The sequence below is a fragment of the Schistosoma mansoni genome, chromosome W (genome assembly GCF_000237925.1).
Source record: "Schistosoma mansoni strain Puerto Rico chromosome W, complete genome".
Taxonomy (NCBI): domain Eukaryota; kingdom Metazoa; phylum Platyhelminthes; class Trematoda; order Strigeidida; family Schistosomatidae; genus Schistosoma; species Schistosoma mansoni.
The window spans coordinates 53,993,007-54,010,979 of NC_031502.1; the positions used below are offsets into that span (position 1 = coordinate 53,993,007).

The window sequence follows — 17,973 nt, forward strand, 5'->3', positions numbered from 1 at the left end:
TTTATATTGTACTTTTTTTTTATTGCCAATATTGAATAAAGAAAGAAAATAGAAAAAAAAGAAAAAAAATTTTGATCCTCTTTTTTTGTTATCCGTATTTTTCTTTCAAGAATTAGAATAGAAAAAAATTCTATTATGTAATTTATTTTTGTGAATTTTTTTCTTTTTTTTTTGTTTTTGAGAAAAAATTCTTTCAAGAATTAGAATAGAAAAAAATTCTATTACATAATTTATTTTTGTGAATTTTTTTTCTTTTTTTTTGTTTTTGAGAAAAAAATTTTTTATTTATTGTAAAAGATAATCAATTTGATTAAAGTATTTTTCTTTTTCTTTTTTCGTTTTTCTTTTTTTTAAAAAAAAAATTATATTTGAGGTAAACATTTTCTAAATGACTTGTTATCATCTATTTGGCCTAGCTTTTAGATAGTCGTATTTTTCTTTTCACTTTTTCTTTTTTTTTTAAAGATGACCTTGAAACATATTTCCCCCTTGTTTGTTCATAAAGATATATATAAATATATATAGAAAGAAGAAATTGATGACCTTTTCTAAGAACTAAAACACAACTCATATATCTAGTTTTGTACTATTATTGTACCTAATCTAAGATAAATTTGATAAGAAATCGTTGAAAGTTCGTCAATATTGAAAGGTCGTTTTACTTTACTCATAAAACTTTAATAATAATTAGTATCAAAGGATTATATTCTTATTGATGTCACAGTCTCTGAGCTGAATGTTTGAAGAAACACAGATATTAATAAATTCACTAAGAAATGTTTTGTTTGAATCTTCCCATTGATGTTTTAGGACTGTAACTGGTCAGTCTCTAATTGACATATGTGCATACTGTGCGTATTGCCTCGATATAGCCTAAATTTCCAAATATGGTAGACAAAGATGGATAGTGGGTAGCAGTGGAATCCAGGACGCGCCTCTCGTCCTATTTGGAACTCGTCAGCTGGATGTACCTGCATCACAGATTTGATGTTCACTCTAGGACTCAAACCCAGTAACTGTCGCTTCAAACGCCATCGCGTTATCCACTCGGCTACTGAGTCCTGATATCCGCTTGCTTGTGCTTGTCCCAGAGTGAACATCAACTCTGAAATGCAGGTAAATCCAGCTGACGAGTCCCGAATAGGACGAAACGCGCGTCCTGGATTCCACTGCTAGCCACTATCCATCTTTGCTTACAGATATTATTGTTATTGTAAACAGTTAGATCATTGAATTTAAATTATGTGTCACAGTAAAGTTTTTAAATGTTATTTTCATATTATTCAATAAGTTTATATCGTGAAAGATCCAGGAAATCAAGATGACTTCAATGAATAATAATACTGTACAGTCAATAAAATAACCATTTAATGTAGCTTATTTCCTAATTTTGTAGTCAATCCATATTATATTTAATATCTTACTTCATTTCATACCTAACTGATTATATAAATCATATCAAACTTGTGGAAATCTATTTTATGATTTAAAAGTATCTTCAAAGTAAATTAAATAAATTTATACGAATGTTCGCGCACAGCTAAGGAGTCCCACAATAGGACTAAACGACCTTAAAGTGCCTCCATGTTTTCCATGGTGGTGTAGGTTCAATTGACTCATGATCTCAACTATTTGAATAAAACACTTTTTAGATTACCAAAGAAGTTATAATCTTAAGGAAAGATAAAGAGTGAATTTATCTGCCCCCCCCCCTGTCATTCAAAGTCTTTGACATTTGGTCACGATAATTGTACGGCCACCTACCAATTGGTTTAAATCTACCTACATAATTTCATCTGACAAACGATAATTTCATGGACTAGTGTTAAATTTCGGTTTCATAACCTGTTACACCATCCATAAGTGTCACAACTATTTCAACAGAACAAGATTCAATTAGTTTAGTTTTTGTTCCAAATATAAAGACGATTTTCTTTGGTTTACTTTATTTTGAAATGATACTGTAGCATGTGCTAATGATGGCGACAGATATAAATAGTATGTATCATCAGTCAAAAGTGGAATGCTTGGCCGAAGAAGGTTGAAACGATTGAACAGAAGAGAAGTGGAACAGAGAGTGATTGATATAGAAACAAAGGAATAACAAAGTCTGAGACAATTAGTAGATATTTTGCAAATGAAGTATTTTTATATAGTTGAGATCATGAGTCAATTGAAGCTAGACCAACATGGAAAACCTGCAAGCGCTGGACGGCCACCTCGTCTTATTGTTGGACTCCTTAGCAGTGCGCATCCACGATCCCGCCTCGTGAGATTCGAACCCAGGACCTACCAGTCTCGCACCAGAGCACTTCCCGGTTTTCGATGGTGGTCCAGCTTCAATTGATTCATGATCTCAGCTCTATCAAATTACTAAAATCTCCACCAAACCCCTTCTGAAAATGAAGTATTTACTGTATGACTCGCAGATTTTATCAAAATATTCTACAGTGTTGTATTAAAATCTATCTGATTATCCCCCACTTGTATTCTCGTTCACTACAATCCAACTTCATACTGACCACACACTTAAATATCAATATTCTACATCTACATATTTATTCTTCAAAATTTTATTTTAACGTCATTAACTCATAACAACACACTTATTTTTATAATTTAATCTACCATAGATTACATGAATAATTAAATATATCATGGCAATTTAATCATATATTAAAGACAATATTCTGTATTTTCAGAATAAGCATATACTCAAGTTTAAATGTAAACATGATCAGATTATGTGGATCCTTTCTCCCCCCCTTTCCATCTCATCATTCATTTGTCATGTTGGTCTTCAAGTAAAGTTTGCTTATAAGTTTTCATCTTAGTTTAGAAGTAGAAAAATATAAAAAAAATTATTCCCCTTAAATAATTATTAGTATATCTAATTACAACTTATAATTTATGGAATAATTATTGTACAACTTCAATCTTTTCACACCTACATTTATACTTTACATTAGAGATAAACATATACATAGAGTTTCCATTTTCAGTATCTTTATCTATGTATGAAAAACAAACAGATTATCATTGATCTTATGAATAATTTAAAAGTAATTTTCCTTGTTGAAACTATGTGGAGGGGCCAGAAAAGAATAACTGTAGAGTTTGGTGTTGTCTGTATTAAAATACGAAACTGTAACATGGTGTCAACGGATTACGCAATATTGATTAGATTACGTATTTTAAGAAAAAGCAAACAAACAAACCAGAATAATCCTATGGGATGATAGAATAGTAAATAAAATGATTAACTCAGACATGAAGATAGATGGGAATTTAAAAAAATATCAACTGATTAATTACATTCTCATAGTTGAAACCATGAGTCGATTGAAGCTAGACCACCATTGAAAACCTGCAAGCACTGGACGGCCGTTTCGTCCTATTACGGCACTCCTCAGCAGTGCACATCCACGATCTCGCCTTGTGAGATTCGAACCCAGGACCTACCAGTCTCGCGCCAAAGCGCTTAACTACTAGAACACTGAGTTGGCATCGAACGGTGTTAATGTCTAACTTCAAACAATCCACGAAGTTGAGCAACCATCGAGTTCGAACCCCGCGATGCGGAATCGTGGATGATCACTGCTTATGAGTCCCACAATGGGACGAAACGGCCATCCAGTGCTTGCAGGTTTTTCATGTTGGTCTAGCCTCAATTGACTCATGATTTCAACTATGAAAATACTGAAATCTCAACAAAACCCCTTCTGATTATAATTTCATTCTGTAGAAAAGATTAAAAGATAGTTAGAGAAGAGTCACTGAAGATTTTCTAATCAAAAAGTAAGTTGACTTATTCAGACTGTAACAAGGAGTATAAGATATTTTAAGAGAACATGAGACTAGTTTGACAGTTTTTTTCAATTCTAGGTAAACAAAATATGTCATACAATACAGCTGGGAAGTGTCTAGAACAAATTTTGTAATCGTCACATCAGAAGTCATGAAGTAAAATTTGAATCTGTTGAGTAATTAAGCAAGTTAATAGTAACTAGGATATCGTGTTCTTCCATAAAAATATCTTTGATAGGATGTATCGATGCTTCATGTCTGAAACTGACAAACCATCGAATGAAGATTGAAGTTTTAGTTTTTTCTAAAAGATTATCCTCTGATATACGATTTTTATTTATCTTTAGTTCGGCAAGGAGTTTCATAGACAGTTTGACAATTTTCATGTCGAGATCATTAATATGACCGATCCTAGTTTTTAAAAAAAACGAGCCCTCAGACTGTCTTAAGCTATCTAGAGTTTTACGGCAGCTATCAGAATCCCTTTTAATAAATTTAACCCATAAATCAATAAAAATTGCGCTGTCTTCCTGTAAAGTATTCATTCGTACATGGCTTTAGATAATGACATATACCAGAGATTCCAATGAAAAATCTTAATATTCAATAAAAAAAACGGATAAACCATCCATTTATTCATAAAACCAAAATAATTTTTTAAAGAATTAATAGGTATGTATATAACTCACCTTGCCGGTTTAGTTTGACCCATTTTACGAACTTTTATAGTACAATATGTAACACGGGGAAAATGTCCAGTTCGTTCCCATTCAACACCAGCTGATAAATCTTGTAATAATCTTAATCCAAATACGGTACTATTAAAACCGGTAAAACGTTTCATTAAATAAATTTGTCCAACAGAATTAGCTACAAATAATGCTCTTACAAATAGAAATAACATAGTTAAACGTGCATTTGGTGTAACACCACATAAACAACGTGTTAATATTGATTTAATTCGTCGAAATCTTGACTGAGATTCAGCTTGTTCTTCTAATGTAGCTACTAAGCATGAAACCGCTTTTAAACGTAATTCACGATCTGGTATAGCGGCTTCTCTTGCTGATTTCAATAATAATGGTAAACGTCTTGAACCAACACGCCATAATAAATGTGGAACCCATGACATCATAGCTTGACCAGCTAAAACTATTGCAACCCATTGATAATAACCAATAAATTTCACTTTTTCATAATCTACTTGATCTGTTGGTATTTCTTCATTGGGTAACAAAAAATATGTATTTGATACCCAACATAAATTTTCAGCATATTCTTCCCATGATTTAGTAAATTCTTGTGGTACCCAACATTGAATTGGTTTACCTAGAAAGAATGCAATTTAAAGGAATTAGATAGAAACAAAATTTTTAAGTATACATTATTCTTTTACTCAGAAAGGAATAAAACATTGATTGTAATATTGTTTAGTGAAGTTTCCCTTACGTTATATTGTAGTATCGACTTCTATATTAAGCCTAGATAGCTTATTCTAGCTTCCAAACAGGCCAATCTATCCATTCTTCTCAAACAACATTTTGGCCTTGTTAGTTATTTGCCTATCAACCTTGATTGTTTTTGTATGGGCGTATGTGAGTACATTGATTTGCTTACTAATCATATGCCTGTAACTTATTTTCGTTTGACTATAAATATGGATTCACGCTGAATTAAATTGAGATGGTTCACACACAGTCTTCGCTGAGCTTCATTTCGATTTACTCTGTTCTCTTCGCTTCGTTTCTCCGCTCGTTTTTCTGAATCAACGATTGTATGAAATATACGTATTCGAAATTCATTCTCGTATTTGACCTGTTTTATAATTCCGTTATTCACTAACTCGGATTGAGTCGATAATCATAGATGAGGATAGCCGACATGAATATTTCAATAACAACCATTCGTCCTGTCTAGTTGGAGTCAGATCCTGGGCCACAAAAATATAAGTAGAATTTCAGGTAATAGTAATTTAAATCTGTACTTCCGAAGCAGTTGAAATATATATTTCTATTATTATTATTACTACCACTCACACCACTACTTCTACCACCCCATAATTTATCATATGAAACGTTAAGATAAGGAGGTTGTTTGTATAGATATGTCAGTATGATACTGGTCATCATCAGAGAGAGATGTTAATTTTATAATTGATCAGTTGTTTTGTCCCAGTCTAAGAGTTCTAACCTGGTACTCACTTATAACCATACACATTCAATTGAACGTAGGGGCTTGAAATCTCATAGTGAATATAATAACACTAGGTCAGTGGTTCTGAATCTTAGAATAATATTAACAGTATGCTTACAGCTTATCAGCTGGGAGATAGACCATTGAAATTTTAATGTAAATTTTAGGTTGGTAAATTTCAAGAATATCCGAAATGAAATGGATAATACTAAATAAGAGTTGTGTCATATCATGAGTTGACTTCAGTTGAAAATGAAAACCAACAGATAAGAACTGTATTGTGTTAATTTCGGATTCAGATGATCTCACTTCGGATCTTATAGAGGATCCTGAATATGCAATTCTGAGTAGTCCTAAACAAGAATTCCAAGCAAATTATTAAGGTGGAATGTTCTTATCATTTAATTTTGAGTCTTTCAGTGATATTCATTATGGATCGATCTCCTTTGATTGTCATTAAAAACCACTACTGGACAGCTATTTTATACCAGTGCATGATTATTTAGGAAAGCCTATCCACGATCCTAGAGCCTTTAGGTTTCATGATGAATGCTTTACTATTAGATAATACAATAATGTATAATGATATAAATTTTCCTAAACAATTCACGATATAACACAACGATCATTGAGATGGTGGAGAAGATTTGTAACTCAGGTGGGTGATTTTGATGGAGTTTTGTTCTTTGAGCTGGATGGTTTGGTCGTGTAGAACATGTTGGCGAAGACACTCGTGGAGAAAATATAGTTGTTCTCGAGTGGAAGCTTGCCTTTTGGCGAAATTCTCCCATTTTCGAACAACGAGAAGCGTACTACACTCGTATGATTTTGAGATGGTGGAGAAGATTTGTAGTTCAAAATCATACGAACGTAGTACTCTTCTCGTTGTTCGAAAATGGGAGAATTTCGCCAAAAGGCAAGCTTCCACTCGAGAACAACTATATTTTCTCCACGAGTGTCTTCGCCAACATGTTCTACACGACCAAACCATCCACCTCAGAGAACAAAACTTTATCAAAAACAATGATCATCAAATGTTTTTGGCAACAACTACTTCATTATCAATTAGCTTGAATTCCATTTATTATAACTTTTTAAAAGACCTTCAAAAACTTGCCACAAAATAAGTGGACACCTTATATCACATTATTAAAAATACTTTAAAGTAAACCTAATTATTTTTCTTTCAAAAAAGAAGAAACGATAGCTTATGAATCTACTATTTTAAACAATGAAATTTCCCCCCCCCTTTGATAACAATAAACATATGTAAATACTCAAGAAAGATGTACTTTTTTCCAAGGGAAAAGAAATTTAAAAAACAACAACTATTAATGAAGCATTCATTAAAATTATTTTAAAAAAAAATTGAGAAATTTCAAATCATCTCCTTTATTTCTTCATCAAGATGTTAGATACTACTTTGTGTTATACTACTCAATCATTATGTATCTATGTTTTACGTCTATTAGGGGTTTACTAAACAATTGCTTGTTAGTGAGTAACAAGAGTTTTTTCTACATATGTTATTACATATTGAGTTATCGTATTCGTGTGTGTGTGTGTGTGAGTGTGTACATACATATATATATATGTATGTACATATTTACAACCACTCATATGTATACTCGTTTTTCATGATCATCTAGGAATGATTTATTATTTTTCATCGTTATATAACAAATCGTTTATGTTTATTTTTTTGTTTGTTTGTTCTTGAATTCTTTCTTTCGTTCATTTTCTATTGTTTTGTGAATTATTGTTCCCTTTTTCTATTTTCTCCAGTCCTTTCCACTCTTCTCTTTTTCTAACTTCTATTCTTTCTTTTACTTTGCTATATGTGAGTGTGTGTGTGAGTTTGAATGTTTCTATATAACAACAAAGATATTTAAGACACATGAAGTCCATTGAGGTTCAAATTGTCTTTATGTTTTGTTAAATTGATTGTATTGTACTTTTAAATTATAAAAGATAAAAAAAAGACATTTATTCTAATTAAATTTAGATGGATATTATGAATGGATCAATGTTTTAATTTATCGTTTGAATAAAAGGAGTTTCTTTGAAAACTGAATGAAATATCATTGTATATGATAAATAATTTAGAGTGACTTGTAATACTACTTATAATTATATATGATTTCATTCATATTCAACTCATGGATAGACAAATTACTTGATAGATATCAGAAGGGATTTGCGTGGATATGATAGTAATTTTAATAGTTGAAATCATGAATCAATTGAATCTGCACCATTATGGAATACCTGGAAGCGCTGGACGGCCACCTCGCTTTATTTTTGAGATTCCTCAGCAGTGCGTATCCACGATCCCGAACTCGCGAGATTCGAACCCAGGATCTATCAGTCTCACGCCAGAGCACTTAACCGATAGACCACTGAGCTGGACGGCATCCAACGGTGTTAATGTCTAACTTCAAACAATCCACGAAATTGAGCAACATTCACCAATGTCTTCAGTGAGTTGATACCTCCCAACAGACGTGGTTGAACTACACTGCTAACTGCTTCCCACTAGAACTCCAGGAAATACCTCATGGAGCCAGTCAGTAGTGAACATATGTTGATTAATATCAGACAGGGTTTTCCATCGTGGTCTAGCTGCAATTGATTCATGATCTCAACTATTGATAGATATCAGTTTATGTTTAGTGAAATCGAAGATTCATTTCAATTATAATCAATTGATTGTTTTATTAAAAATCATTAGTAGAATCAATCAGTTTATAATAGTGAATATTATAAAATTAGAAGATAATAGTCGTTGCTCTGCCGAAAAACCTTCCTCTTAGCAACTATATATTAATGTATATGGTTAAAGTAAACTAAACATATAATCTTTAAAGACTTAACAGTGACTTTCACAAATTGATCTGATTTTCAATAACTCAAAACGAACTTAATATTCAGGAATAATTTATTACGAGAAAGTACATTTAAGTTATCAGTCTAGGTTAAGGCTATGATGAGAATATTGCATCAACAGTTAGAAGTAATGAAAAGAAGTCAAATGGTTTATGATTCCATATGTTGAATACTTACGTAGTTAGTTATGAAATTTTCCATATCAAGAACCCTTAAATTATTTTGTAAAATTTATAAATCATAGTTTCTATTAACAATTGTCTACGCAAGATACTCGGATCCGATGGCCAGACACTATTAGCAACAAGTTACTGTGGGAGACAACAAACCAGATTCCAGCGGAGGAAGAAATCAGGAAGAAGCGCTGGAAGTGGATTGGGCACACTTTGAGAAAATCACCCAACTGCGTCACAAGACAAGCCCTCACATGGAATCCTGAAGGCCAAAGGAGAAGAGGAAGATTAAAGAATACATTACGCCGAGAAATAGAGACAGACATGAGAAGAATGAACAAAAACTGGATAGAACTAGAAGGGAAGGCCCAGGACAGAGTGGGTTGGAGAATGCTGGTCAGTGGCCTATGCTCCATTGGGAGTAACAGGCGTAAGTAAGTAAGTAAAAGAGTAGTTTTTATTGTTTATTCTTCTTATTTTTATCAATTCTAACCAAGTTAGCAACTAAACGTTAATATTATTCATTGAGCCTTTAATAAGATATACATGATCTATAATCGTGTTTTGAATTCCGTGAAAAGACCCAACAACCACTATCTTAAACTTCATTGATCCGTCAGTATAATACTCTTTTCCTGCACATCTTAAATTGTAAGAAGACCTTTTTCTCATAATTAATTTTAAGTGACCTACTCAATTTATTTACCGAATGGAATTTTATATATTTGAATTCAAACTATATACTTTGTGCAAGGGATAGTGATTTCACTCTCTTACCTAATTTTGACAACTCTTAAAAGAGGTTTAGACCAAGTACTGAATAGATATAAGTTTAGTGATTCGACCATTATTCAACTGTCCTACAGTCCGATCGCTAGAATTTGCTTAATGGAGCAGAATTACTTTAAATTAACAGATAATCAGTAACAATTATTTAAAAACATATGAACCCTAAGTGAAGCCAAGTATCCTATTATATTATAACGACATATGTCTCTTTATTGGCTATCGATGAAAAACATCGGACAAATTATTTTTAAAATATCTTGTAAATGAAGTTTTGGGTGATTGTTATTCTCTTTGTTGTCAAAAAAAATAATAAAATAAATAGAATTGTGATCATGAATAGATAAATGTTAGACCACCATTGAAAACCTGGAAGCACTGGACAACCGTTTCGTCCTAGCGCAGAACTTCTCAACAGTGCATATGTAGGATTCAAACCAGGACCTTCGGTCTCACGCACCAACACTTAGCATTTAGACCACTGAACCGTCATCCAACAGTGTTTATGTCTAACTTCAACCAATCCACGAAATCGCATGATCACCTTTCATTGTTTTCGGTGAGTAACTGCCTCATATCCGACACGGATTAGCTTCACTGGTCACAGCTTCTCTGAGGAGTCCCATACTAGAATGAAGCGGCCATCCAGTGCTTTCAGGTTTTTAATGGTGGTCTAACACTGATTAGTTTATGATCTCAATTAAAAGTTCGACAATATCTACAACCCTATACTGATAATAAATGGAATGTTTCATTTTAAGAATCAGTTTAGGAATGAATAATGAAATTTAACTATTTCTCATATATAGAAATCTCTTCCCATTGTTTTAATTAAAATCTGACACAGTGTACAATGGTAAGATAATGGATAAAGTCACATAATTTCAACAATTCAATCAGGGGGTTTTAAGTCTCGGGAAAAAAAAAGTTGAAAAATGTCTAGTTTATTATAATCTTTAGTTGTAAAACAGGAAGTAAAGAAAAAAGATTGTAATCTAAAGAATAGCTTTACTTATACTTCATAATTACAGCTTAGATACATTGTAATTATGATTTAATTTAAAATCCTTTAACAAGCAATGTTAACATCACTTACTGGTTAGGTAGTAAACTTATAACTTACTAATTAATCAGCTTTATTTTCACTTGATTATCGGTATGAAGTTTAGGGACTGAATTGTCTTGAGTATAGTCATCATTTATGGCCTATTCCATGAAGCAGTAAATACGTATTACATCACTATGAAAAATTTACAGAGCTATGAATATTCAGCTTAAAGTGTAAAATATAAATCAGCGAAGCGTTTTGTGGAAATTGTAGAATTCTCATAGTTTATAACGCTAATTGATCTTAGTTGGACTACTATAGAAAACCAAGAAGCACTGAACACCTGCTTCGTCCTAGTATAGGACTATACAGCAGTATGCACCCACAAGTCCACATCCAGAGATCGAGCGTAAGACCTTCGGTCTCTCAGGCGAAAACCTAACTTCCAGACCACTAAGGTGTTGACTAACAGTATTAAGTCAAAATCCACTCAATTAACGACAATAAGCGACCTTACACTGATAATAGTCATATCCTTTCACAGAATGACTAGCTTCAAAATACAACTATTTGGGTTTCAGTAAAAACTCTCGACCAGTGGAATTCAATCATATTGAGTGTGAGATAATTATTCCTCACACGCAATGAAAGTTGACCATGTAATATCGTGAATTGATTGAACCGTGCATATTTACACCATTGTATAACGATTCTGTGGTCTAGACATTAAGCATTCGTTCTTGAGACCTAAGGTTATAGGTTCGATTTCTTGTGACAGGGTGACAAATGCACAATGTCTAAGAATCCCATACTACTATAAAAAAGTTGTCCAGTGAATTTTAATTTCCAATGATTATTGTAGACCTATTCGTTATTTAAACTTTAAAGTATAAGTGATAAGAGAAAACTTGTCTAATCTGATTTTTCTTGAAATATATACTTATGATGCTATTTTAAATAGTAATAATAAATTCACTTATTATTACTTGTTTGAATCTTCCCATTGATGTTTAGGACTGCAACTGGTCAGTCTGAAATGCAGGTACATCCAGCTGACGAGTCCCGAAAATAGGACGAAACGCGTGTCCTGGATTCCACTGCTAGCCACTATCCATCTTTGCTTACAATAGTAATAATAATAATAATAATAAAAGCTTCACAACTAAACTTCCCATCTTAAAGAGCATAACCATGCGAAACTTTAATTTTTTACTTAAAATGACTGATAAAACTATTTCCACAGTTACCAACACTTTTCAACCAATCAGTGTTTCTATCAATAATTTATTATTTTAATTCATTTCTGAAAAAAAACCTATTTTCTAAATTAAATCCAAACCTTTTCATGATTTCAATCAAATAATTTGCCAAGGTCATTTTTTTTAGAATTTTTTTCAACAAAAATATATTTAAAGGATGATAATAACCAAAAAAAATGGAGTAAAGGAATGAATGTGATGGGATCTGATCTAGAAGTTGGTATATACATATACATATATATCTGTGCGTGACAGTCATTCGATTGATTTATGTTTTGAAAAGACTTTGATGCAAACAAATGTATTGAATGATTAGATGGAGATAGATAATTAATTAATTGGAGTAGTAAAGTGAACTGACTTCGAAACTCAAGTTTCAAAGAGAATAAAAAAAAACACATCAAATCAATCATATGTTGTGTAGAAGTGTAAATAGAGGTTGTTTAATGATTCCCGTTATATTGTCTTATGAATATTTGTTAGTGTGTGATAGATTGTTTTGGAGAATCAAAATCGATATGTATGGGGAATCGACAGTTTACTAACTGAGTGATTGTTGAATGGTGAAATGACAGGTATTATCTACCGGTCGTGGTGTAGTGAACAAAACACGAGTAGGGACAATCGAATATATTTAAGCACAAATTACAAACTATCTCACTAAATTTTGATAACCATACAGATTGTGAATTAGGTTATTGGACGAACACATAGTTCACATATCTAAATATCAATATCCACTTATGTGGGTCAACCGGTTGTGAATAAACATTATTTACAGAATAATTAACTTGTCATTTTCGAAACAATCAGTTGATGTTATGTTTTAATTGATATTGAGATGAGTATGTCTGATTGTTTGTGACATACTAGAGTGGAATGATGTGGAAATATTTGAGTGGATTGAGTTGAACAACACGAACAAACCCTAAATATGTCCGATTCTCCTACCCTCGAAACCCAGTATCTTAAAATATATTATCTGATCTGTGATTGAGAATAAAAGTTGTCCATTATTGAAGAAATGATTGTTCATATCTAATATTCACTGATGTAAATTGACAGTGAACGAGTTGTTTGATGAGTGATCGAGATGAGTTTATTTGTATAAGTTAGTTTTAAACAGTAAGTAATTGTATGTTTATATTTCATGTTACTGTCGAGTGACCGTCAAGGGATGGGTGGTGACTGAGTGTTCGATGACGTGTGTTTGAATGTCATTAACTACCTCACGGAATATTGTAGGAACAGTTTGGTAGTGATTACCAACCAGAATTAAACCTAAAGCCAGCATATTATGTCGATTGCATTTAACTCTCGAATTTGATTTTGTAATAATACGATCACACTTTCCATCTGCCTTATAAAATTTGCTAGTCAAAAATGTGTTCTTATGTACACCATGTAAAATTCGTTGTCCTTCATACATTATGTCAATTAGGTAAATGACTGGTTCAAATAATCTTTCTTTCGTCCACTTCTTACTTTTCTCATATTTTCTCGTTATTTTGTTTTCGCCATCTCTTTTGCTACGTTACTTGCTCAATATTCAACTGATGACAAAGGAAATGACATGAATCAGTCAATTTTATAACTAACAACCAAAAACAGAACTTGAAGTGTCCAATCTATAAACTATTAAGATTTTTTCCTTAACTCAAAACACTATGATGAATGATTTAACGTAGTAATAGTAAAAGTGGTGCCAGAGCACTTAACCGATAGACCACTGAGCAGGCCGGCATCCAGCGGTGTTAATGTCTAACCTCAACCAATTCACGAAATCGCGTGGCCAACTTCCATTGTACTGAGATAGATACCTATCTCTACCTGACATGGATTAGCTCCACTGGCCAAGACTTCCCACTAGAACTCCAGGAATTACCTCATGGAGCCAGCCACTAGTGAGCATATGATCATTATCACAAGGGGGTTTTGTGGAGATTGTATTTATGAAATTATATCGATTGAGAAACTTTTGGGAATAAGAGAAACTTGGTTAGTAACTTTTCTTTTTTTTTACAAAAAAAATTCTATTTTATTACTTCTCCGAATTGTTTACTTGTAATCCCTTAAAAAAAAATTGAACCTTGAATTTTCACTAATGATAAACTTCAGTATCTATGCTTATTATACATACAGAATAATACAAAACAAACTGTCAAACTATATACTTCCATTTGAATAAATAGATTCAAATCGTTTATATTGCCATAGTTGACATATCATTGTCAAAATTGAAACAGAATTTTAAGCTTGAATTTCATAATATGCCTAATAATGACACTGAATGAAGATATAAAATTCACCTATGAATTTGAATAAGTTTTCATCTCTTGCCTAACTACACTAATGATATGATTCAATGGTGTGACAAAAAAAAAGAAATGTCAACCTTATATCTCTTGTATAAAATTCATACTTTTCATTTAACACTAACAAATGCATATATACATATATATATCTTCCAGTCACCCTATTGACTGATGTTATCGGTAGATAAGACAATAAGGAATAGTGATTAGTGAGTAGAATGAAATAATAAAATGATTCTTTTTTCAACATTTGAAATCAATCAAGATATTTTGACAAGTTGAAAGAATTATTTATTATTTTATTTATTTGAATATATAAATATTGGTACAAAGGGGTAACGAATACATATGTGTCACACAAGTCACTTAGTTTGTGTATGGGTTGTGATACTGCCTGGGTGTCGAAACCGAAGCAGGTGGTTTTCTTAGAGGGTCACAGCCTGAGCCTTCGACCTAAAAGTCTAATCCACAAGGCAGAGGAGCAACGTAAAGAGATGCAGTCTCAAGGTAGCCGATGTCCAACAAATGGTTCATACACCATTTGTTCCCTAAGGATTCTGGAGCCCAATGGTTTATAATCCGGGTTATCCAACTCTCCTAGGTGGACCCTCCACGTCCACCAACCCGGTTAAAGTGACGGACATTCGCTTTTCATCCGTTCAATTTCGTAAACAACAGTAATATCGTGAGAAGTCAGTGAGTAAAACTTCTCTGACAGTGGTTGCATGCGCATGGTAATATGAGAGCATTTCGAGAGCGAGAGAGAGAGAGAGAGAAATCTCACAACCCTCGACCTTAACACAGCATTTGAGGGCAATTAAAAGAATGATATTGATGGTAATGATGATAATTAGTAGAATAGAGGAGAGTAGAAGTGCTTTCCAAATACAATCAATTCATAATAATTCTTAATGATAACCAGCATAAAATCTAGATTTTAAAAATTTTAAATCTGTAAACACCCTCTAACTATAATAACGATAGAATTAATCAGAGTGGTTGTTGAAAATGAATATTGACGAACATGATAAACATCACTAAACGGTTGTCTTCATTCTAGTACAAATTATTGGCTATTTGTAGTTAAAAATAAAGAAATCTCTACCATAGCTATATAATATTGATAAATATTCAATTGGGTGGCTATACATGAGACACAAATGGAAAAATACAACCGTAGGTGACGTGAACCATATATAAATACACATTATTTGCACAGTCAATCAGTCAGTTAATCGAATATGTACAAGCAAAATATGAATAGTATTAATTTTTCACGAATTTCACGCAAGGCCACTGTTCATGGACGATAACGATGTGGTTTTTTAACACTACCTGTAGCTGGTGCACTCTTTCGCGCAGCTTTAGGGGCCAGTTGCTTACTTGGAGCCTTCCCGCCTGTACTCTTGCGAGCAGTCTGCTTCGTGCGTGCCATGACTGTGATATAATATATATTTAAATGTCATACTTACTACATTATTAATATTTTAATAATGGTATTGATCACTATTATTAATTTCGCCACTACTATTATTACTACTATTGGTACTCCTCCCCCTACTACTACTACTGTGATAGATTCTACTTATGTCGACAGATATAAGTAGTATATAACACCGGTCAGAGGTAGAATCCATGGTAGCAGCACACTGAGAAGATCAAACTGAAGAGAATAGAAATGGAAACAGAAAGTAACTGTAATAACAACAGAATTGAAAGAATTATGATGTATGTAAAGGACAACTGACGGAAGATACGCAAATAATGTGTATGGTTTTCGTATTTTACGAAGGCAATCTGTAATTTTGCATTGAACAACAAATTAGTTCATTTACTACACTATCACTACTACGACAACACGGAATCCGCCCTATTTCTTAAGCTTATAGATTAAAAAAAATAACATGAATACATCATGCTTGGCTAATTATTTAACATTCTGACGAGTTGCTGTTTTATTTTCTCTGTTCCCTTATTTTTCAAAAATAAAAAATTTTCATCTTCATCTTATTCTGCTCCTTACTTCTCTTCATCTCTCATTCTTATCGAATATGTTAAAGCTAAAAATAGAAGCTAGTAAAAAGACAACAACAAAAGATAAAAAAATATTAAAGGGGATTGGTAACAAACAGGTAGAAAAGAAGTAGACTTTACCTATCCTTTAAATGAAGTGAAGTAAGAATATAAAGTCCTGAAAAAATAAACGAATTAAAAATTCTCACCTTTTATTTTCATCTATATTACTCTAATTTATGAAAAATACCTAAAAAAGGAACATTTATTTTAAGAAAGATCTGCTTAAAAAATTGCAATACTACTTTCTTACATTCGAAGATATACTGACCGGAGTAGTTGAAATAACTAGCTGTTGCAACAGGTACCTGTAACAGAATAGGCAGTAATATTAGCAATGGTAGTAGTAATACTGTAGTGTGGTCTACTTATATCCATATAAATAGTATATGGCGATGATCAAACATAGAATGTATTTTGACAGAAGAACAATAAGGAAAGAACTGAAATGAAGCGCAGTTGGTAGGAAAATGCATGAACAATGGAATTAGAGAAGGTGAACTGATATTTACAGAAGGAACAGTGAAGATTGAGATGATTGGTTGTTAATTTGCAAATTAACTGTTTGCTGTAAGGTTAACAGAATTTAGTGAGATAGTCTGTAATTTTTGCTTAAATATATTCGATTGTCCCCACCCGTGTTCTGTTCATTACAATACTACTGATATTAGTATAAGAAGTAGTACTATTATTAGTATCCTTAGTAGTAGTGCGAGTCGTAATAGTGATAACCGTAAACGATAGATATTGAACTATATATGTTCACTGTTATATACTCTCACTCTCCTTTTCTTTCTCTGTTTTTTTGTTATTGTTATTGTCTTATTATGTTTATGCTTTATTCCTTTTTATATTATTGATGTTATTTCTTTTTTCCTGGGAACTATATAATTTTCTGTATTTTTCTGGACAGTTCGCTTTTAATTTAATACAATATAAATATTCACTTTCAATCAACAACAACAACAACAACAAAAATTGACAATAATAAAAATGAACAGAGAAATTGGAATGATAGAAGAAAGGTGAAATGAATTGCATGGAGAATACACCAGAGAGTATCCTGGTGATCTGTTCATCAATTTACTCACCTATTTAATTACCTATATATATATATATGTACTGAATATCTACTTTTATGTAACACATACAAACAAACATGCAAATACACATATACATACATACATATATACACATTTGAATAGTGGTTATAGTTTCTATGAACTCATTAAATATGTATGAATCAAAAGGGTAAACTGATCTACTTGGATTTAAAAATGAAAAAAACAACAACAGGATTTCAGTTAATTAATTTATTTCTAAAGTTGATAATAATATTAAATGAATAAGTGATCTTATTAATCAGAGTTATACTTATTTCTTTTTCCGTAGGTATTTGAAGTCACAGTAATAAATGAGGTCTTGGAGATGTA

General features: G+C 32.2%; 1 protein-coding gene across 1 annotated transcript; it reads right to left on the reverse strand.

Moving 5' to 3' along the window:
- Nucleotides 1–3,956: 3,956 nt before the first annotated feature.
- On the reverse strand, nucleotides 3,957–15,902 carry Smp_161900 (putative innexin; the record flags this gene model as incomplete). The annotated part of the gene is made up of 3 exons (XM_018790168.1): nucleotides 3,957–4,362; nucleotides 4,497–5,136; nucleotides 15,803–15,902. The coding sequence occupies 3 exons, from the start codon at nucleotides 15,900–15,902 to the stop codon at nucleotides 3,957–3,959; spliced, it is 1,146 nt and encodes a 381-aa protein (XP_018655538.1).
- Between the last annotated feature and the right edge of the window lie 2,071 nt (nucleotides 15,903–17,973).